The sequence below is a fragment of the Enoplosus armatus genome, chromosome 11, assembly GCF_043641665.1.
Source record: "Enoplosus armatus isolate fEnoArm2 chromosome 11, fEnoArm2.hap1, whole genome shotgun sequence".
NCBI classification, from domain to species: domain Eukaryota; kingdom Metazoa; phylum Chordata; class Actinopteri; order Centrarchiformes; family Enoplosidae; genus Enoplosus; species Enoplosus armatus.
Window position 1 is genome coordinate 4836324 of NC_092190.1, and position 23130 is coordinate 4859453.

Sequence of the window (23130 nt, forward strand, 5' to 3'; positions counted from 1 at the left end):
CAATCCCACAATTCAACGCGGAGTGGGTGGGACAAGTTCAGTTCCCAAACCTCTGATTGGTTACGTACATGTCAATCATAAATTAGCCTTGACATAATTGGCTGAAACTGATTTCATCTGTTGCTAGGATACAAGCGTAAGGTACTCGCTCTATCTTTTACGTTCTAAACATAGTTTAAGTTCAGTTTCGTCTTAAACGATGTAAAATGAACTTAGTAGACAATAGTATATAGTTAATGGCGGATGTATGGTTTGTTCTTTGTTTTGCAGTGTATTGCACTCTTTTTGGTCATTTGGTCCTTCTAACTTACCGTACCGACATTTAGCAGCGTGACCCTAGAGGGGCAGTGCAACAGTTTTCATACAACTGATCAAACAGCACGTCAACAACGTCTGTCTGAGCTGAACTCTTAACATCTTGAAATGAACACTTCTGACATGAAGATCATTACTGTGATCGGCAGGTGAGTAAGAGAAGACGCTTTCATGCTGCTAAACCTTGCCCCTAGGTTATTATGCTAGTTGTGGAATGTATTCATGGAGCTGACATTAAAGTTGCTTATGAATTGCTTTAATTGGTACAGCATTTGCAATGTTTTGTTTAACGTTAGTTATTTGTTTTGCATATAATTTTAGTTTAGTGATTGCATTGTATATTTTCATGCTGTAACTCACAGACAGGACTATTCTGGACGCATGCTTAGATCTCTTGGTTTAAAGCTAACTAAGGTGATTCCCTGACGTCTTGTACTTTATCTTGACACCTTTGCAGTTTTTCATTATAGTCCTGTCTATTATAAACAAGGATCGACCCACTCTATGAAGTAGCCAAGCACTTGTATTGAGGCTTCACCATTAGAGCCTACTTTGTGTAGGCTTACATTTTAACCTGTTTCCTGTACCCTGTTCATTATTTCTACACACTCAGCTAAACTTGGCATTCCCCTGAAGTGGCCTCTCTTAAACCTGGAAAGTAAACTAGACATCACAGCCAAATATCCACTCCACTTTTCATAAGTTTTGAGAGGTACTTACAGTATGTGCGTTAACATGTGCAATTCTCTATAATATGACGCCCAGAAGATCCGAATCCACTGAATTTCTACTGCAAGATTTTGCAGAATCACACTTGTGCTTAGATAGAGCAACAGCAAAACCTGCAGTGACTTTGCTGTGTAACTGATTATTATAAAAAATAATTACATAAAGAGACATACAAAGCTAGAGAGAGAGAGCCAGGACTTATGAAGACTGTCCATGGAGGAAGTGATGGTGCAGACACACAGCTACAAATAGTACAGAACAACAAAAAACAACAAAATATCAGGCCAGTTATGACATTAAATGTTCATATGTATAGATTATTGAATGGGATTTCGGTTTCCTTTGAGTGAAGAGTGAACCCCCTAAATGTCTATTGAGTGGAGCATCACATTATTACGCATGCATTCTGCAGGTATGCTGCTTGCCCAGCCAGTAATTGCAGTTCTACACACTTGATGAACATATTTTAAGAAGCCACTCCTTTCCAACACCGTTAGAGCAAATACAACTGAGCCTGTGGTGGATAGCTTAAAAAAACCCAACAGCGTTTTTGTCAGATTACATTCTCGGAGGCTACATAGTAGTTTGTAGTACTAATAAGAAACAAAATACTATGTGTTTATTTATTGTTGATGATTCCATTTTTCATCTTTGCTATAATCAAATAAAGATTGATGACAAAGTGTACAAAGTTAAAGGATCAATTCACCCAAATTTTTGGGGGAAAAACACGCTTTCTCACTCACCTTTAGTGGTATTAATCTCTACTGATAGTTTGGGGTTTTTATTTATCAGAGTACAATCTCAGAGGCCAAGGCCAATGCAGTAGTTTGACGCTTACCAAGAAAGAAACATTAAGTCTTTATTTGTTGTTGTGATGACTAAAGTCTTCATTGTGTTGCTTTGCTGGTGCTCTGCCAAGACTTAAATACTGATTTACTGATATTGAAGTGCCCACAATGTACACTGGAAGGGGTTTAGTGAAGAGACAATACTTATTTATTGTGTTACAGAAGATGAAATGACTTACAACCCATTGTGTGTGTGTGTGTGTGTGTGTGTTTCAGTGGGCTGATAGGCCGCTCCTGGGCTATGGTGTTTGTCAGTGGACGCTACAGTGTGAAGATCTATGACAACCAACCAGGACAGGCTGCAAAGGCCATTACACAGATCAGGTCAGCCCTACTGCACAATACTGTCCAGCATGTAATGTAGACTTGATTAACGTAATATCCCATCCACTTTCCATAGACATACTCCATCTTTTTCTCTGAATTTACATTACATCCTCCTGTCGTCTTAGAGAGCTTCAGCTGTGTCAAGGAACTGTTGATGTTGTGGGCCTGTAAAGCCTATTGAGACAATGCATGTCATGTTGGGCATGTTGGGCAAATATCATTGAGTTCCAGTTATCAGGTTGAGCTACAGGCAATATCTTCAAGTCTCAGCAAATTACACCAAAATCATCTGAATACTAGATCACACTGGAAATAAGGTTAATTTCAGGTGCTTCTTTAGCATACAACACAAGGGAATTTACATTCTTATCTTATCTTATCTTCTTTATAGTCAACAGAGGTGTGTGGCTGCAGAACATATAGGGAACAATACCAAGGCGTACAGACTGACCTCCATGCACTCATGACGTCTGTCCAAAATATAACCTGTTCTTCCTTCCACTGCTTAAAGAGAAGACCCATGCACATTGCATGATCAGTGACTTCCTCTTACTATAGAAACACTTGGACAAACACATGTTCAGGCCTAGAAACTCCTTCATTGCCTAGTCATCGCTAGTTAAACATTACTGTGGAATGACGATGTGCTTTTGTTGAAAATGACTGTGGAAAATACTGTTAGAAAAAACAACATAATATAAAGAAGATCTGCAGCCCTTGAAACCTTAAAACAAACCCAAGCTCTATACCAGGATCTCATTCATTTAACGTTAATTTGTCCTGTAAATGGCTAATGTGCTATGCCTGTGGTTCTTACACTGTAACTGTTCAGACTCTTGGAGGTTCAGTTGCCTGTATGGACAGTAGAGGGTGTCATTGTACTTGTCTTTCAGTCTCGCTCTATTTTTGATTTTGACAAGCTGTGAAGACTGTCCCTAATCCTGTGCCCTGTTTTGTTTTGATAATATCTTCTAAATACTAGTTGCTTCTGTGTAACCATGACCGGCAGCCAGTTAAATTTGGTTTTGTCTTTTGGCTGGAAAAGCAACCTGACAGCATTCAGGCAACTGAATGCTGTCAGGTTGCTTTTCATAAAAATCTACCCTGAAGGTTTCTGGCTGGATTGCTCAACATGTTTGCGGCTGCATCTATATTTTTGGTAATACAAAGTCTTGGGTGAGGTTGACCACCTCTTTCACTCTGTGTTGGCTCAGGAAGCAGCTGGAGGAGCTGGAGGAAGCCCACATGCTGAGAGGAGAGCTGACCGCCACACAGCAGCTCGCCCTGCTCAGCAGTTCCGACGACCTGGCTCAGGCACTGGAGGGAGCCTTCTTTGTCCAGGTGACACACTAGACTACTCCCAGCACTAGCCCATGCCATTCTGTCTGTTTGTCCATCACACATGTATCCCAGATTTGGTCAGATTTGATTAAACTTGGGGACCTGGCGCCCTCTACCACTTCAGTGTGGGTTTTTTCAAATGTATAAAGTGTAAATGTATATGCAGCATAAATCACATTTACATTAATCTCAGTACAGTATGACACAAAATGACACTGATTATCCTCAAGGGGGCGCAACATCATTGGTTCATTTGTCTCACATATTGTATGATACCTCAGACACCACTGGTCACATTTTGAATAAACCGTAACATATGTCTCACGGCTGAGTTTTGGCATTTTTGGACGGATTTTAGAAGGATTTGCCCAAAATTTGTCACTATTTATAGCGGTTCACTCTTCTTGCCATAGTACGCATTACAGTGCTTATCATATCCTGTAGAAGTATGACTAGAAGTTATCCACATGATTATAGTGTATATATAAAAAATGAAAAACTTGGCCCTTATGATTGATGTTGGGTTGTGTGTCTCATCAATTATAAAGCAGCACCGAATTGAAATGCACTTCTCTTTGTGTATTTGTGTAACCTTGCTTTCTAATACTTATTTGTTCGTCAGAGATTTACCTTTTGGCCTAACACTATTAAATCAAAACCTAAATGTTTTCTAACTAACCTGAATATGTCACAGCTTTATGGAAATATTTTCACGTTTCATGAGTCATTTTATGAGCTGTCAGGTTCAGGAGGGTGTGATCATGACAGTTGCCCTCCTGTTGAAATCATTACATCCCTTTTAACACCAAGTCACTCATCTGGTCTGTGTCATGCTGAGGACACAAACACACACCTAACTCTTTAAGCCAAGAAAATGTCTCGTATGGCACCCTGACTGTGTTAAAGCGGACAATAGTGCTCTTCATCACGCTGGTGGTGATCAGAGAGGGACAGGTAGGGCCAAAGTAAATCAATACTCTGTACTGAGTTCACTAACATGGAACAATAGAGGACTTATTAGAAACAGGGAAATACCAGGTAGAATTATGCAGAGTTTTCCTGTTCACATAGCCAGTTCCACATTTCCTGATACCATGAAAAGTGATGGAATCTGATGCAAATGTCACCCTGTTATTGATTATGGTTGTTCTAGAGGAGTTTGTCTCAGTCAGATTCGTTACAGAACGTATCAATAACTCGTATAGTGGCTGATGATCAGATAAATCTATTATTTCCCTGTTGGAGGTAAGGAGAGATGATCTGCTACAAATCAAAATATAATTTTAAAAAGTTGAATAATTCACAAAATTGCTAAAATGAATTATATAATAAAAGTAGACCCTTTAAAGACAAAAGTAGACTATAAAAATATAACAGAGAATATACAATAAAACAGATGATAAACTTTATGAAAGAATAGGGTGAAAGGGTTAGAGCTTCTCTTACATACTGAACACTGTTAATGAGTGGAGCATCACATTATTACGCATGCATTCTGCAGGTATGCTGCTTGCCCAGCCAGTAATTGCAGTTCTACACACTTGATGAACATATTTTAAGAAGCCACTCCTTTCCAATACCGTCAGAGCAAATACAACTGAGCCTGTGGTGGATAGCTTAAAAAAACCCAACAGCATTTTTGTCAGATTACATTCTCGGAGGCTACGTAGTAGTTTGTAGTACTAATAAGAAACAAAATACTATGTGTTTATTTATTGTTGATGATTCCATTTTTCATCTTTGCTATAATCAAAGAAAGATTGATGACAAAGTGTACAAAGTTAAAGGATCAATTCACCCAAATTTTGGGGGGAAAAACACGCTTTCTCACTCACCTTTAGTGGTATTAATCTCTACTGATAGTTTGGGGTTTTTATTTATCAGAGTACAATGTCAGAGGCCAAGGCCAATGCAGTAGTTTGACGCTTACCAAGAAAGAAACATTAAGTCTTTATTTGTTGTTGTGATGACTAAAGTCTTCATTGTGTTGCTTTGCTGGTGCTCTGCCAAGACTTAAATACTGATTTACTGATATTGAAGTGTCCACAATGTACACTGGAAGGGGTTTAGTGAAGAGACAATACTTATTTATTGTGTTACAGAAGATGAAATGACTTACAACCCATTGTGTGTGTGTGTGTGTGTGTGTGTGTGTGTGTTTGTGTTTGTGTTTGTGTGTGTGTGTGTGTGTGTGTATACTTTCCCTGTGTGTTTTCCAGGAATGTGTATTTGAGCAGCTTGAGGTCAAGCAGAGCGTCTTCCAGGACATAGAGCGTCTTGTGGGAAAAGATGTCATCCTGAGCAGCTCCACCTCCTGTCTGGTCCCGAGCAACGTCTTCTCTAAAGTACACAACAGGAGTCGCTGCCTCGTCTCCCATCCGGTTAGTGCTACTACAGTCCTGGTACCAGTAGGTAGTGCAAAGGGATTTCAACCTAATAAACTACAAACTGGGAAAGCCAGATTAGTTAATTCCCCAATCATGTATTTTGAGGTACCCCGCCCTTATTACACATTACTGCTACATCAAGTGGAAGCCATTTAGAAGGGTCCCTTCTTTCATTTATCCCTCATTTATCCTGCATTAGTACTGCAGTTTCTGCAAAAGAGAGCTTTTGGGTAATGTAGTTCATCTTCTGGCAGCCATATTGGAAGCTGAAAGCCCTGGGGAAAAAAACAGACAAACACCTGTTTACATTTCAAGAAAAACCAGTCAAACATATTTAGAGGACATTGTGATTTGTTTACTGCATTTCACTGTGAACTATTGATTTCGTCGCTGGTCGTCACATGTTTACTGTAACAATAACATTAATTCAAACCTGCCTCGTTAAACTACCCACTTTGGCTTATGTCCATTGTCTTTCCAACAGCTGAATATCAGTGTTGGTTTAGTTAGGCCGACGCATCACCACCAAGCTTAAAAGGGAGTAGTTGTCACTCCACAGGTGCCCTATCCTGTCCTTTTCTGTCAGCGCTTCTGTTTTTGATGGTGACGCTGACACATGTTTAGTTTAGAAAAGGTAGTGTGATATGTAATAACTTCATCATGTATCAAACCGGATACAGAAGTGATTTTAATGTAACTTTATAAAATGTATGTATGTGAGAATACTATTATTGTAGTATTGTGCTGTGTATTCTAAGATAGTTTAGTGTAGTATTTCCTAGAATAATGCTGCATACCATAGAATGTAGCATACTTCAGATTAATGTAAAATATAGTTACAGTTATAATGTAGTTTACTGTTTACAGGGACAAGGTGCATCATAGCGCAGTGTCGCCTAGTATTTCCAAAAAGTCTTATGATGGAAAATTGAATGCAATAACCTCAATTACATCTCAGCTTTCAGGCTTTTTACAAACATGTAAACTAATGAGGAAACGTCGCTGAGGCACAGATCCTCTGTATCAGTGAGGTACTCAGTGTATGATGTAATATTGTTCTGTGCTCCACAGGTAAACCCACCCTACTATGTCAAACTGGTGGAGCTGGTACCTCACCCAGAGACAGCAGCGACTGTTATGGACACCACCCATGCCCTAATGACCAAGGTAAAGATACCAGATTACACAATTCTGGACTGTCAACTGTCAAACCTGCGGGAGTGATGCAAGACATAAGTTAATAACAGAGACATGACAAAACATGAAGGTCTGTAAAGAATCCTAAAGAATATTGATGAGCAAAAGGAGGCCAGGACTGGAGTAATATAATATGTGTAGTGATGGTAAGAATCCTAGCTGGCGAACCTTTTCACAATGTCCATTTATTTGTTAGTTGTAATCTAGGTTTGATTATCTGATATCATAGTCTGTGAATCCAGTCACAGGTCCCGCAAATCCGGGATGACAGTGTGTCACTAGTCCCTGGCACACCTGGATTACCACACAATGATAACAAACCTCTGACAAAAACGATTAAGTGTGAGGGATGAAATATTCCAAGCAAGGCTCAAAGTCTCTGCAAGTCTCTGCAAGCTGAATTTCACAACATGCTGAAATAAACGGAAACCACTGGCCTTACTAGAAGGAAGCAAATCAGTTGAAATCCCTGGGTGTGCTAAGGTTGGCAGTAATCTAAACAATGTAAAACTTTTACTTTATATTCTGAAACATGCAGATTCACAAGTATTGTCTCTTAGGAGCTATTGCCATTCTTGACATGACTGATTTATCTTGATTTAGGTCGGCCAGGCCCCCGTCTGTCTGAAGAAAGAGATCGATGGCTTTGCCCTCAACAGAGTACAGGCGGCCATCATCGCAGAGTCCTGGAGGCTGGTCCAGGTCAGTGTTTGGGTGGTTTCTGGGTGGTGGTCTTGTTTCTGTCCTTAGGTGAACTAGTTTTTCACAGTTAGGCCAGTTATTTCTTTTGACACTAGTGTGCAATTTGAAACACACACCGAAAAATGTTATCACCACTGGGTTTTTTTGTTTTTCCTTTTGGACATTTTATTTTATCTTATTTGATGTGACATTAAAATCACATCAGGGTCAAGGTTTTAATTATACACGAGATGCATGAGAGTAAAGAAAGATGCTGTTTTAGGGTTGAGATTGGTTATTGAGAGCGTTTTCAAAGTTTTTATATGACTAAATAGCATTTTGTAGGACAACTGCTCCTCTAGCAAAGCTGTATCTCCACTTGAGTGAACCAAGCAAGTTTAGTGATTCATTTTGGATCAGAATATTTGTCTTCAAATGTTTAAGAATTGCTATGCCTTAACTAAATAATACCAAATGTGTGTCATTACAATGTTGTAGATGCACAAGAGTGTATGTGCGCATGTTTGTTTTTATTTCTGGACAAGAGCTCCTCAGTCTCAGGGAGGCTTTGTGTGGCTGAGTGGTGCTGCTGATGGTTTTGTAATAGAGGCAGAAAAGAGGAAGCCCCTTGTCGGCTCATCTCTGCTATGATCTCCATGGTCTCCTTCCAAAAAAGAACACGATGAGAGTAAATGAGCTTTAGCCTCTGATGACAGGCACCATTACATGATCACCCATGGAAGAAATTGTCAGAATGATCTGTAAGGATCTTACATGACAACACAATCTTTTGCCAGAGTTTGGACAGTTTTGGTTCTTCATTTCACAGATTGCAGATTTCTGTATTTCTTTTTTTCTTCTCACTGGTTTAAACAGGGCAGGGCTTAGTAGGAAAAATGTGATGTCACATACTGTTACCGATCACGATGGTGGGTTGTTTGGTCACTGATAATAGCATTTTATCACACCACACAGCAGACAACACAGTTTTTGAGTGTAAAACTAAAAAAATAATACCTAAAGATGTTTATTTTTATTTGATTGTTGCTTGATTAGTCATACACATATAACTTAAAGAAACAATATAAGTATACAAGAATTGGAAGAAATGAAGAAATTAGCAGTATAGTGACATTTTCAGTCAGGAAAAAAACTGACAATGTAAGATGCAGCATATGTGTAGTATAGAGATATTTTTTTATTTTTGATGAAACACAATCTGAAATGTATCAATTAATGCATCAAAGGGATGCTGCAGTGAATGAGCATTTGACATTTTGAAACTGATATAGTAGAGGTGAAGATATCCTGACTTTTAGTCCTTAAGAACGGTCAAACTCCTACAGTTCCCATAATTCAAACCACTAGCATTTTTCATCAAACCTTCCCTTGCTAGTGAACGTTCTTTCAAACGTACGGCTTCAGTTTGTTACGCCGACTTTATGTTTTAAATTTGTTGTCTCGGAACAAAGCTGATTTTCTCAGAAGTACCTCAGTCACAACAGAAGACTTTATACAATCGTTTTAACGGGGCGAATAGTCCTTCCCTTGACTACTAAACTGATAATGATGTGTTCCCATTAGAAATATATCTTGTGCAGATCAGCCTTGAGATCAACTCATAATCTAAATAATCACTAATATTATCAAAGCCTGCAGTCAGTTTGTCAGAGTAGGTGTTAGTGGTGGATATCTGAGTTTGGACAAAATTTCTTCAAACGCTCTGTTGGTTTTTTCTGCCAAACAAAAACTCCTTTGTATAGTGTTTAATATAGTCAACAGTCTGCTGACTTACAAGATAATTAAGACTGTAATGAACCAGCTCTGCCCTCCGTAGGGATGAATTACGACTGTATGATAGAACAAATCCCATCTCTTGTTCCAGGGCCAACACACACAGGCCATAATAACCCTAAAGAGGGACTGGGAGAGAGATAAGTGTCTCTCTCTGTCTACCTCTTGAATCCATCGCTTTTCTCTGGAGATGTGTAACAAAGAGTGGCCCTTTCACAACTAAATCAGCACGTCCATGTTCTTGTCCCTGACATTACTATACTGTGTAGATGGACAATGACCATGACCCCCCCCCCTCTCTCTCTCTCTCACACCCACAAAAAGGTACGCGCAAGGTAAGACAACTACAGGTAGCAACACTTTAAAATAACAATACAAACACTTGTGAAACTAAATTATTCATGACCCAACGTGGAAGGGTTGCACACAAGCAACAACAATATGGGCGTGACACTCAACACATGATGTTCCATTTAACTAACCAATGACAGTTTGCGTCAGAAAGAGTTTATCTTGTCGTCATTGCCTGCTGAATGATAGACTTTCCTTCCTGACAATTAATATGTATAAAAAGTTAACCCTCACCAGCCTGGCACCTCAGGTTGACTAAAAGAAGTATTTTCAAATAAAATAGATAATTGATAATACATTTGATAAAAATGGAAACAAGAACAAGAACTGTGGCAGTGAAAATCTCCCTCATGGTTTAGATAATGCTATACACCCTTTATATACAGTAAATATATAACTTTACATAACCAAGAAAGGGCCTCACTGAGATATAACGTAGACTTACAATGAATTAGATCAAATATAAAGAAATGAATCACAAAGCCCGTGACCTGAAATGGATGCAATAAGAATGATAAAATAACAAGTAATATAAAAATAATAGCATTATTGAATATTTTATATTTTATATTTAAGCAGAGGAGCTTATAAGTGTAACAGAAAGTGTTTGCAGCTGAGAAAACATCTGTAAAGATATACTGACATACACATTTAAATTGTTCGGATAATCACAATTTACTTTAGAATTGTGGGAAACTACAAGGATTGTCTACAAACTTGTCAAAAACACCAGAAATCCAATTTAAGTTGTTCATGTGACTTCACACTAAAAACTGTTGTTTACACTTTAGGAAGAATTCTCTACAGACTAATCAAGGATGAATGCATGAAGGGAAATTTCCTCAACTGTACACTAATAGTAGGGTTGGCAGCGTGATGATGACGATACTGTGTGACACCTGAGAGTCAGTTTTCATAGGTAATGATTTAGATTTGAAAACAAGATGCAAAAAGAAAAAAAAAATCACCAAAACTGCTCATCAGTCCATTAAGAACATGCTACAGGTCAGTTCTTCCATAGTTTAACAATGAAGACATTGATAACTCAGTTGTTCTACCAAATAATCAGTCTCTTCTTTGTAAATGCCATTTGATCTGTCAATCACAATCTATTTCATCCTCAGGGTAACTTTTGAATCTCTACAGCATGTGCGTTCCTCTAAACTAAGTGGGGTCATTTGATGTCGAAGCAACAGGCGGTGTGTGGGATGACTTGCATCAAAGGTCTTGGGTTTGTCACAGTTTGGACTTTTTAAGATGTTTTGTCTCTCCTTGAATGAGTGTGTATTGTTAGTTTCTAGAGGAGCTTCTTGGTTCACTGGTGAGCCAAGTGGGCCTGCAGTCAGGTGAAAGCCCTTGATAGTTCAGTCAATGCCAAACACAAGAAAACAACAAGTCACTGGGAGTAACACTTCACCTTTTCTTTCAGCTTCTGATAATTAAAGCGTTCAGCAAGGAAATGAAGCAGAGATTACCGTGTCCCTCTCCCTCCGCACTCTATACTGGCTGTAACATAGCATCCATGCATCCACAATGTGATATTTGTGTCTTCACACTTGCCTGTGGAAGCTCAGACTCATATCTACATGACATTCCATATCATGCGTGGATCACTCACTTGTGAGGCCCCTGTTGAGCAGAATTAACCCTGGGGGCACCCTTCGGTCCTAGCCGACAAAAATGCCACATTGCTGTTAAAGTGTCAGACTTTGCCCTCGAAGGTGCTCCAGCTGAGGGCATCATAGAGCATCCTGATCCCCACAAACTGTTCACAGTAAAGTAGAAATGAGAATAAGAGGCTAAATGACAACAAAGAATAGAGTCACGAGTAAAAACACAGTCACAAATCAATTTATACAAAGTTTTGTGTATAATGCAACGGGATGTGTAGAACTAAGTGTGTCTCCTAACATACAACTTGTCTATGTCAAAAGAATGTAGTAGAAATGGTTCATCTCTGCCATGTTTTAACTAAGAGCTCAACAGTGACCACAGATATAATCTATTTTGCATGTAGTTCAGACACTGTGGAAACAGAAGGAGTCTCTGACGTCCAAAAACGTCTGTGCTTACCACTCACAATCATGTTGTCAGGAGCTGGAGGCAAACAACCCAACCACCACTGTGTGGCTTCTGTCAATTAAGCAGCCATGCTCGCAAACATGCTTTACCCCTCTAAGCCTTCATATTTTCATCGTGGAACAAATCAACACAAAGAGATGAAGTGTCTTTTTGAAGAGTTTTATTAGGCCTACACTCATGTGCATACGGGGGAACATGCCTTCATAAGACCGCAGGATGAAGTTACACAAGTTTTAGAGGACAGATCAATGAATTAAAAAAAGTTGTCTCAGCAAAGATCCTTTGTCTTCAAACAGTACTTGCACTCATAACGATTTCTTCTCCATCCTCCAGAGAAAGTTATCTAATTGATCTCTTTGAGAGAGAAAAGCTGGAGCTTCTCAGAGGAAGAAGGGAGGATGATTTCAGGCCGTACACGCTGAAGGTCAAACAGACTTGCACACACAGAGGAGAAAGAAAGACACAACTTTGTATAGTTCATGTATAAAATATAAAAATAGGAATAATGTAAGCATAATATAAGCAGTGAATACGGAATTTCCACCACATTTATTTTCCTAGCCCAGTTGTTCATTTTAGATGTTAGTTTCAAACAGATTATTTTGCTCGATTTTGGACACGCTTTCAAAGCTTACTAAATACTAAGCCATCTTTCCTCAAAACATCCCAAAGAAATAAATAATAAAAACAAATGATCAAAATGACGCGTATCTAGTTCAGTACAGATATAGAGTGCGTTCGAAATCTCATACTACCGTACTGCATACTATGCACTCAGTCAGTATGTGCTGTATACTGCATGATAAATTACGATTAAGTATGCTTTCACCAGCAGAATGTTCACAGTTTTTAAGCTAATTTTGAGCATCGTCAACACAAAAACAAGGACAAACCTGTCTGACAGGAAGGAGCTTCCTTTGTCTTTTTGACAGCTCCTCTTGACAATGTTGATCAACAGGTAAATCCTGAACATCAGTCATTCTCTGTTGTCATAGCTCAGTATGTGGGCCTGGCTCTAATTAAGTCATGTTGGGTGTCAGAGGTGTTACTCACCTGAATGTGTCTCAGGCGAAGACAGATTCTTCATAACAAACAGGGGTTTCTATTTTTGTCCCCACTGGAGATAGAGGTACGGTGTGAATGTATATTGCTGCTTGAGCCAAGACCAGGTGACCTAGATGAACCAGCTGACCCGAGCTGCGCCCCACTGCCCAGCCATGTGTCTATAATGAAGTGATTCACACTGTAGATGGAGGGGAGCAGCAGGAGAAAGTGAATTCTCAGAATAGCCTGGATCAGATTTACACTCCAGTACTGACTGTCTTCATTTTTATGTAAAACACACCAGAGTGTTAGGTGCATACTGCTTATACAAAGTGATTGCAATAGTCAGCAGTGTTGGTTACATGACAATATTATTTCAGTTTAGGTCCAAAAACGGTAAGACACCATGTCTGTATTTTTGGCATTGTGTATATTTTGACATTGATATTTCTATACTTGCACCTTTTATTAATATTTTATATTTGCACTCTTTCCTAGTGTGTACTGCAACTGCTGCACCACCATTTCCCTGAGGATGAATAAATATATCTCATCTTATCTTATCTTATCTTAAAAAGCCTAACAGCTAGTTTCAAAGATATCAGTGAAGGTTGTTGTGGCCCAATGTGATTTTTCAATGAAAATGTTCCAGTCAGAAACGGAACCAAATTAGGTTTATGTTGCAATTCTTACCCTTTATAATAGTATTAGTCAAGGCATTTTCCTCAACTGCAGAGTAGACTTTTTTCATGTAAATGTCACATATCACACACACACACACACACTTACCAGACTCTTAAGTCACTGTTGGCTGGCACAGTTTGAGTGTGTGTTTCATCTATCTTTCATCTACAATTCATCTACGTGAAATTAACTATGATAAATGAATAATTTTGGCCAAAATCTCACTCCAGAATGAGATGGATGTTACATCTAAACTATTCAAAATGGATAACATTGCAAGAGAACCACATGTTGAAATGCAGTATTAAACAATTAAACATGCATTAATGCTGAAACGATGTCAGTTAATCCCTTAGAAAATCTGACATGAATTTTTACAATCAATTCATTGTTGAGGTAATTTTTCAAGCAAAAGTGCAGAACAGATGGGCACCCGGTGGTTGAGGCGCATACCACATAACTGCAACGTCCACAGTTCGGCCCCCATCCGGGGGACCTTTGTTACATGTCATAGCCCTCTCTCTCTCTCTCTCTCTCTCTCTCTCCATGTTTCCTGTCTCTGTCTACACTGTGACTGTCAAATGAAGGCCAAAATAAAATGTAAAAAAGAGCAGATTCCAGCCTCTCCAAAGTGAGAATCTGCAGCTTTTCTCAGTTTTATATTATTGTAAATTTAATATCTTTGGACTTTTGCTCACACAAAACAAAATATTTAATGATGTCACTTTGAGCTCGTGGAAATCATGATGAGTATTTTTCATAATTTTTGGACATTTCAGATTGTCTTATATTTGGGTTTATATACTATAATATGCAGCATAAATTGTCAGCCAATAGCAATAAAAATTGTATTATGTAATGGATGACGCAATAAGCTGTACAGTTATACAGAAGCTAATAAGCCCTCAACACAATATAGAATGGGTTTGCCTTTTAACTACTGTATGAGTTACATCAGAACACTTCGCTTACCTAAAAATGGTGCGCATGCTTCTGTATTCTTTGTAGCCAAAGTAGAACTGCGTGTAATTGCCACTTGTTTAAAACGTTGTACTGTGGTGCTATCACTTTTGTTCCATCTAGTCATACAATGCACCTGAATGTGACACACACGTAATGATTTCTGATCTGTAAAATGGTTCGCGAGTGACGCATTTTGTGTCGTGCACCTGAGGCACTGCTATAATTTGAGACACGTTGAGACACAACAATGGAAAAGAACAACAAGTTACTGAACATAAGTTGTATTGAGGAGACGCTTCCATTCAGACGTAACCCTTCATATACGATACAAAAATGAAAATGAGAACCACCAGGACAAGAATAGGCACAGAATCATGTGTGACGTCGCCTGGTTAGAATTTTCTCCTGAGCCTTCATGACAGCAAAATGTGGGCATAAAATCAATACATTTTAATGGAGTTGCCGCAATTAGTGGATTTGCTCATAGAGTCAGGGTGTTATTACAGACTGTGTGAACCAAGTTTTACAGACTGGGTAAAGTCTTTGTAAGTTATGAGTGGCCGAGCACTAACACAGCTTGTAAATGTCACTCTCAATTACAAGCAAAACTAGTATGAACAGTAATCCAAAAGAGATCAAAACATCAAAACAAAACAGAAGTTCGGCATTGAGCATCAAGGCCTGCGGTCTGAGTCCGGCCTTGTGATCCCTCTTATGTAATACGGACCCTCCCTCACCCCTCCAAACACAAACACACACAGAAAATGGTCCTTGAGTCAGGGCCAGCGTTGGAAAGCAGAGCGGCTGAGAAAGCGGCTGGTTGCCCCCAGTGATTACAGTGGAGAAACGACCCCACCCACCATCCCGCTCTGCTCAGATAACAGGCCCGTTGTTGGACGCAGGACCCAAACAAAGACGACCCTGTCCCTCTGCTCTTGCTCACCCTACTCTCTGTCTCTGTATCTGAGCTTTGATTTCCTCCGTGGTCAGCCAACAGGTATCTCTAACCCAAAGATACCTGAACCCCTCCCTCTGTCTCTCCTTCCATCCATCCCTCCATCCTCAGCCGCTCTCCTCCCTATACTGCCCACATAATCCTGAGGACACAGAATTGGCTGATTAGGGAAACCTTATATGGTGGGAGTAGTCTGATGGGATCAAAGGGAATTTGGTTGGTGCAAAACCCTGGGGGTAAAAAGCCATGACTTTGTTGAACTGACAGGGAAAATACGTTCTTAGATCTAAATTTTGAGCTCCAGTTTTATTCAAAACAGGATATATGTTGGTGGCACCAGCGTCAGTGAATCCTCTGACCAGGAACACAGCGAACTCAGTGGAAAACACTCATTATATGACTCAGGGTTGACCTGTTAGCTCTTAGATACAAAGGGAGATTCATGGAATAGTGTCAGCTTGTAACTCTTTTTTCCCCCTCATACTCCATCAGGATGGCATTATCTCTGTTAAGGACATCGACCTGGTGATGTCAGAGGGGCTAGGAATGCGTTACGCCTTCATTGGTCCCATGGAAACGATGCACCTCAATGCACCTGAAGGTAATGTTGTTTTTTTGCTGACATAAACAGCAGGTCACCGCCCAACACACCTCGTGATGCTTTTGTTTGAAGCATTTTTTGCTTTATTTGGCCACATGGCTAAAGGGGTAAATTACAAATTGAATTACAAAGGGGAGGTTATGAGTATTCTGGATTTCTAATTTCACATTTAAAAATCCTACCCACTGGAATTTCAAGATACTTACATAGATTTTATGTAGTCATACTAAGTGGTAGACAACGTCATTGTTCAGTTCAGTGGTGGTCCCATGGAAGTTTTATTCAAAAAGAAAAATGTACAACATCTTTCTTGGTAAGGGAGGACAATTTCACATGCAGTCTTTCTTATATGCATGTAATACAAAACCTACAGATCTGAGTTATATTATGGAAAATAAGTCCTATAATAAGTTAACATATCAAAGTGATGTTTATCGGCACAGAAACTGTCTGATGGCTGGAATTAACTTTCATTAAGAACACCATGTCCTGATGTGAGAGTCAACAGTGACATAGCTCACACGTCTCAGCACAACATACATGTACTATACAATACAAAATACTGTGTGTGTCAGAGAGAGAGCGAGAGTGAAACCTCAGGGAGATGGAGAATATCAAAGGGGAGTGTGAAACCCAGAGAGTAACCCTGACTGTGTACACACACAGAAAGAGGACGCTTTGGCAGAACAAAGCAGTCTTTTGATGGGTAGCGATGAATGCACTCCCTCACACCAGTAATCCAAAACTCACAGAGCCCACATCACGGCCTTCAAACCAGGTGCCAACTCTTACCTGTAGTTACAGTGCTGAAGCTCTCTACTGACTGGCTTTTTTTCTGCTCAGGAAACAGTAGCATGATCATGTCCTCAAAAGATTGCTAAGACCTTTTCCTGTTGGTACTTCCCGTCCTTAAATCATTCCGATCAGATACTGGAGCACTCAGGCTCTCTGTCTCTGTCTCTCTTTATACTCTGCCTGAATGACTTGGCTTTTGTAAACCATGTGTCTGTACAGGAGGGCATTATCCTTTAAAGGAATAAGGAGGCTCTGAAATGTTTGCAGCTTGCTCCTTCGTGTAATCAGCTACCATGGAGTCATGAATGGTGATCCAGTTTAACAGCAAGAAGCTACAAGCTACAAACTTTTCACGGCCACTTTTCAAGAACAGAGGTGGAATATACCTTCAAAAGCCATTTACCAACAAAACCTGAGACACAGGGTCCTGACTGATAATGCTACTTTCATTCATTCATTCATGCAGTCAATCATTGCCACATTCATACATTCACTGAGACATACAGTATCATTACCAGATGAGTTACCATAAACTAAGACCATCACCGAGAATCGCATCACATTTTGATTCTCTAGGTTTGATTTCATTGAATTGCTTTCCAGCACAAAACAGGTAATATATGTTTGCTCTTCCAGAGCAAATTGAAGTTAGTCTCGTGTAATGGTGGAAGAAGTGAACGGCCAATAGAATTTAAAAAATTCAAATGTGAAATCTGTAACTTTCCACTTATATTCAACTTTTGCAGAGGTCTTCAGTAAACATAATGGAGTTGTTGTGGGACGTTCCAAGCTCGCCATTCACTCAAGTCTTCCACTGCAAAACTTTGAATATGATTCTTGATTTTGAAGCACGGAATACAAACATTTAAAAAAAAAAAAAAAAAGTCAGACAATGGCAGCATAATAGAAATTGCATGGCAAGAAAAAAAGCTGGAAGCAACACTTGTATCTGCCTCCCACACAAAGTCTGTGTTTGGTTGAAGGTAGATGGTACTTATCACACTGCTGTGCCATATATAGTGTGTCCCACTAAGTTTCATGTAAACATTCGAAGTTCAGCTTCGGGGTAAAACATGAGACAATAAAAGGATTTTGAAACTTTAAGTGTTTCAAAATCTGTTAAGTCTTTGCCGTGAAACTTCATTTCAGTGTGACAGAACCATTTTAAACGGACACCTTCTGACCCGCCTTAATTTAAAGAGCTGGTGTGAAGTTTGAGAACATGTTTCTTTTTTTCCAATCGCTCCACATCTCGTCCTCACCTGCTGTGTTCCTTATCACAGGAATGTCAACAAACCGTACTGCTGGCCCTCTTTGTGATATGTTTTGTCCGCTCATTGGTTGTTATAGGGACCTGTGTTGTCTCAGAGATCATTAGCTATGTGTTGTCATCTTTCTACATCCTAATTAAGGGGCACAATCACTTTTGATTTGATCGATTGATTGAATAGGATACCGCTACAGAGAGATGAGAGAATTTTATGATGCAGCACTTCTGGACTTTTGATATAACTTTTCACTGTCATAATGTGATTTAGAAAACTTTTTGACATTAATTACATGTAATTATTTGCTGCTGCATGAATACAGCAAGGCTCCAACAGCAGAAGTTGGTAGAGTTAGAAGTGTAGCTCACGAGTCAAGGAAAACCAGAGCGCCCTCATTTATTAATCTTTAACAGTTCATTTGGGCAGCACATAAATCATTCATCAGCCAAAGTGTCTGTTGCCGACATCACAAATCAATCATTAAAGATGAATCAATGAGAGTAATGAGAGAATAACTCAATAACTGAAAGTTAACTAACTATTTATTTAGTTAAACTATTTATAAGGTGAGGAAGAGGTCTCATTTCAGTGTGACTGAAGTGTTTTTATGACACCCAGAACCGTAAAAAGTACATGAACATATCTTGGGGGTTTTTTTCAGTGGTTCTCTGTGGAGTCAGCAAATTCAAAGGACTGAGGCTGGTCTGAAAATAAATTGATGCAGGAAATATTAGCTACAGAAAACACAAAATAGCATTACATTACGACCAGCTACTCACATTCATTTAGCCTAAACTGTGAAAGTCTAGTCCTGTGTCTTGTAGTCGTTATCCAGTGCGCTTCACTGTTTATCTTTTGTTTATTGTACAAGAAGACCTTGGAAATGTGCCTTGGACAGGACAAATACTTAATATTCATGGTATTGAATCTTTGAGATACAATAAAGTAAATCACAGTTGTTGGAATCATTGCTTCTGTAGCGGTATTTTCATGTTTTCAATTCAGTGTAAGGCAGCAATTATATACTCGTTCTGCGAGAAGAGAAGGGTGTTATGGGTAACCAAAGGTCACAGAGGCTTGCAGAGGAGCTAATGTGCACTTCCAAAACGCGTTATACTGCCCTGCGTGTCAATTGTTTAACCAGTTTCTGTCAGGAGGTTAGAAACAGTAAAGACTGTCATATCCAAAATTAATACAAGCATAAAAGAAACATGCAAGTCACGTTTCAGTACTACACCTGTTCATATTCACTTACATTTAGCCCAGAGAAGCACGAAGCACACGTTTGATTCTCATTAATACCTTTGAAGACGTTTGTTTGTCACCGTCCACCCTCAGGGAACATCTCACAGGTGAGGACAGCTGTTCAAATTGTGATATTTTGTCCTGAGAACCAAGACAATGTTTTCCTGAAGTGGAGAAGAATTTTTTCAACTTGCTCGGAGAAGGTTTGGGGCTATGAGGCGTATGTCATGATGTTGTAAGATTTGAACTATTTGCCCCTGTTCTCATTCCTGGCCTCCCCCCTCTGATCAGCTGTCCTCCCACAGGTTTGGAAGACTATATGAAACGGTATGGAGAGGGCATAAGGAGGGTCCTGACCTCCTTTGGGCCTGTACCAGACTTCGGTGGTGAGGGAGCAAAGAGCATCGTTAATGTGAGTATGATGGCAGCAGATGTAACAGTTTATTTATTCAGATCAAAGGCTGTTAATTAAAAGAGAGTTTCCTGATTTATTTCCCTGAATTATTCTTTCCACTGATTCAGTCGAATGAAGAGAATGTTTGTTGATGCTGTCTTTAGTTCTGCATGACTTAAAGTCAAGAGTTCCTTCTCACTCCAGCACTAAATAGCTCTCCTAAGTAGGCATTACATAGTCACATGCTATCACAGGCTGTTAAAATGTTAGCCACGGAAGGTCAGTGAGCCAGTGCAATAAATAGTTTCAGGTCAACTAGTTTAAAGAGAAATAGCAGTCAATCTTGTTTTTGGTGCTTTTCGCTTTTATTAGAAACCTTCTAAGCCAGTACAAGAGTTTGGAGTTAAGAAAATGACTTTCTTACTATTTTCATTTTTATACAACGTGCCGTTTCATATTCGACACTAATACAGGTTCGCACTCAGGAGCTAAATGTTCTGCTGTGACTAAAGGTATGAAGGCAGCGATACATGCAAGGACAAATCATCCCACCACATTACACTTTGGCCCTCTTAGGTTTTAAAGGAATATACTGAAAACCAATGTTTTGAGGATCAAACACTCACAACTGTTGCAACAGATTCCAACAGCAACCAAGAGTCAAAGGGGGAGGGGGGGTATGAAATCATCCAGCAAACTTCTCAAACCTTCATTCATCATTTCTCAGCTGTCCATCCACATGCCAAGATTGCCCTTTAGCTTCAGCCTCAACTCCAGCAATGTAAGACCTCAAATGCTAACCCACGAAGAGTCAGGTCGGATGATATATATGTAACAGACAACAGTTTTGGGGGGCTTTTTCTTGCTCACTGGACAGCAGCTACTGCAAATTAAAACAAATGTTGCGTCTCATGGTCATGCCAAATTCAGTTTCGCTGCTTTTTCACTGTTTAATTTTTCGGATTTGTCCCTCATTTTCTCCCAGTTTGGAATATCAATTTCTCTGTGCACTGGAGTCTTTGTTGCAGCTTACTCTACTCTGCAGATAGACATGCTGCCTTCTTAATGCATTGGTGTTGCCAGCCTCTTCTTTTTATCTGCCAACAATGAGCTTCACCAAGAGGGCAAAACATACCAAGGTTCACACTATCCCCCCATTTCCACCCCTACTGTGAGAGCATCCCCACCAACCAGTAGGAGTTCCTAGTGCGACGACCCACAAGCACAGCTAACTGTGTTTACAGCTGCGGCGTGGTGGTCTGCTAGCTATCTGCCTAACAAACATATATCACCCAAACACAAAACATGTTGAAAGGATCAGTTTCCAGTTAAAAACAAACAGAATAATCGTAATTTCTATTGCATGTTTTACGAAATATAAGCAGCCATATTCTCTCTCCAACATGGCCGTCAGGGGGGGAGGTCACGTCACCTGACAGCCTTCTATTCTTTGCTCTGCTTTTTCTCACGTTTCCTTCGCTGCGGCCCACAGGACATGTGTGAGCTGATTCCCAGCGACCAGCAGCATCTGTCGGCCAGGATGGAGAGGAGGGACCAGCTCCTCATGGGTCTAGCCAAGCTGAAGAAGGAGCACTAAGATCAGCATGCGGGGCCCAAAGTCAGGAATACCTCTGATAATGACAGCTGCCTGAAGAAGAGGAACCTTTAAACATTTTATTTCATTATGATCTGTATGACCATGACCTCTGGAAGAGGTTCTTCTAACACCTCTGGGTTTAATTATTTAAAAATGAATTCTGTGAAATTAGGTAGGTGTGCAGGATTTAAGCGGACAGACATGTCATTTGATAACAGTTTAAATAAGAATGATATCTTGTGAGTGACGAATAATTTGGTCATTTGTTCAGCGATAATGAACACTTGTGCCTTTTATGGATATTTATAGGATATAACAGCCAACATTATGAAAGAACTGTGGCTTGCTACCCATTAAGAAGCAGGGATTCAATTTCAAACACATTGTTTTCCAAATCTACAGCATATTTTATCTTTTTGTTTGCAACTTTATCTCAACACTAACATTGTGGTAATTAAAAGCAACTGAATAAAAAGCAATCATCTCACTTGGTGCTTCACGCAATGTTCTGCTGTGGAAATGAATTCTGTGGAATGATGTCTTGAATAATAAAAACAATGGAATCATACATTAATGTGTTTGTTTTTATATTCTCTTAATACAGCATGTTATAAAACTATGAAATCAAATGTTAGATATGTCTGGATGAGTATTGGAGTGGCCTCTGTTCCCTCCAGCAAAACGAATCGGTGATGTGTGTAGCAGTGAAACGTCACTGATAAGGTCCTGAATCCCTGGAAACAACGAATGAAGACATGTCACGAGTGGGCCTGCTGGGACATTTCTGCTCCGCTCATGTTGCAGATTTCATTTCACAGTGATGTTAGGCCAGAGTGACCATCACATGGTCACACTGTGTGGTCTACCTCTATGAAATGTAACAAGTTCTGCCGTTACCACCAAAACCAAAATATAAACATGTTTGTAGGCTATGTACGGTATAAGTATATATATATATATATATATATAACAGAGATTCGATAAAAATATATATTTAAGTATGTGTGTACAGTATGTGCATATACTGTATATATGAGGGATATCCTGAAGCAGCTATTTCAGAGGAATCAAAATAGTTTTAAATGTCACCCTGGGCATGTACCAGTACAAGTTTGTGGCCAGTTGTGTTTTTATGCATTATGTGTTGTTTATCATTTCAAAACATGAAAGTAGCAGTGATTATTTAATCTGCTTTAGGATAAATAAAGTGTCTGAAAATGGACAAGTAAAGGAACCAAAACTAAAAGTATTCATTATGCAGAAGGGCCCATTTCAGAATCATATACATTATATTGCTGGATTATAATTATTGACGTGTAAGCATCACTAATGCTGCAGCTGGCAAAGGTGGAGCTAATTCCAACCACTTTATATACTGCCGGGTAGCTTAATGTATAATAATACACCATATTTGACTTGTTGTTGATTTATATTTTGTATCAATAATCTGGATCTGCAACGTAACTAGTAACTAATGTTGTCAAATAAATGTAGTGGAGTAAAAAGTACAATATTGTCTTCCAAAATGT

The 23130-nt window shown here is 39.4% G+C and overlaps 1 protein-coding gene across 1 annotated transcript; it reads left to right on the forward strand.

The window, feature by feature from the left end:
- Window positions 1–361: 361 nt before the first annotated feature.
- Window positions 362–22149, forward strand: cryl1 (crystallin, lambda 1). Its single transcript, XM_070914827.1, has 9 exons — window positions 362–464; window positions 2112–2219; window positions 3437–3563; window positions 5783–5944; window positions 7022–7117; window positions 7751–7849; window positions 16194–16302; window positions 19916–20022; window positions 21497–22149. The coding sequence occupies exons 1-9, from the start codon at window positions 424–426 to the stop codon at window positions 21599–21601; spliced, it is 954 nt and encodes a 317-aa protein (XP_070770928.1). The 5' UTR covers window positions 362–423; the 3' UTR covers window positions 21602–22149.
- The last annotated feature ends 981 nt before the right edge of the window (window positions 22150–23130 follow it).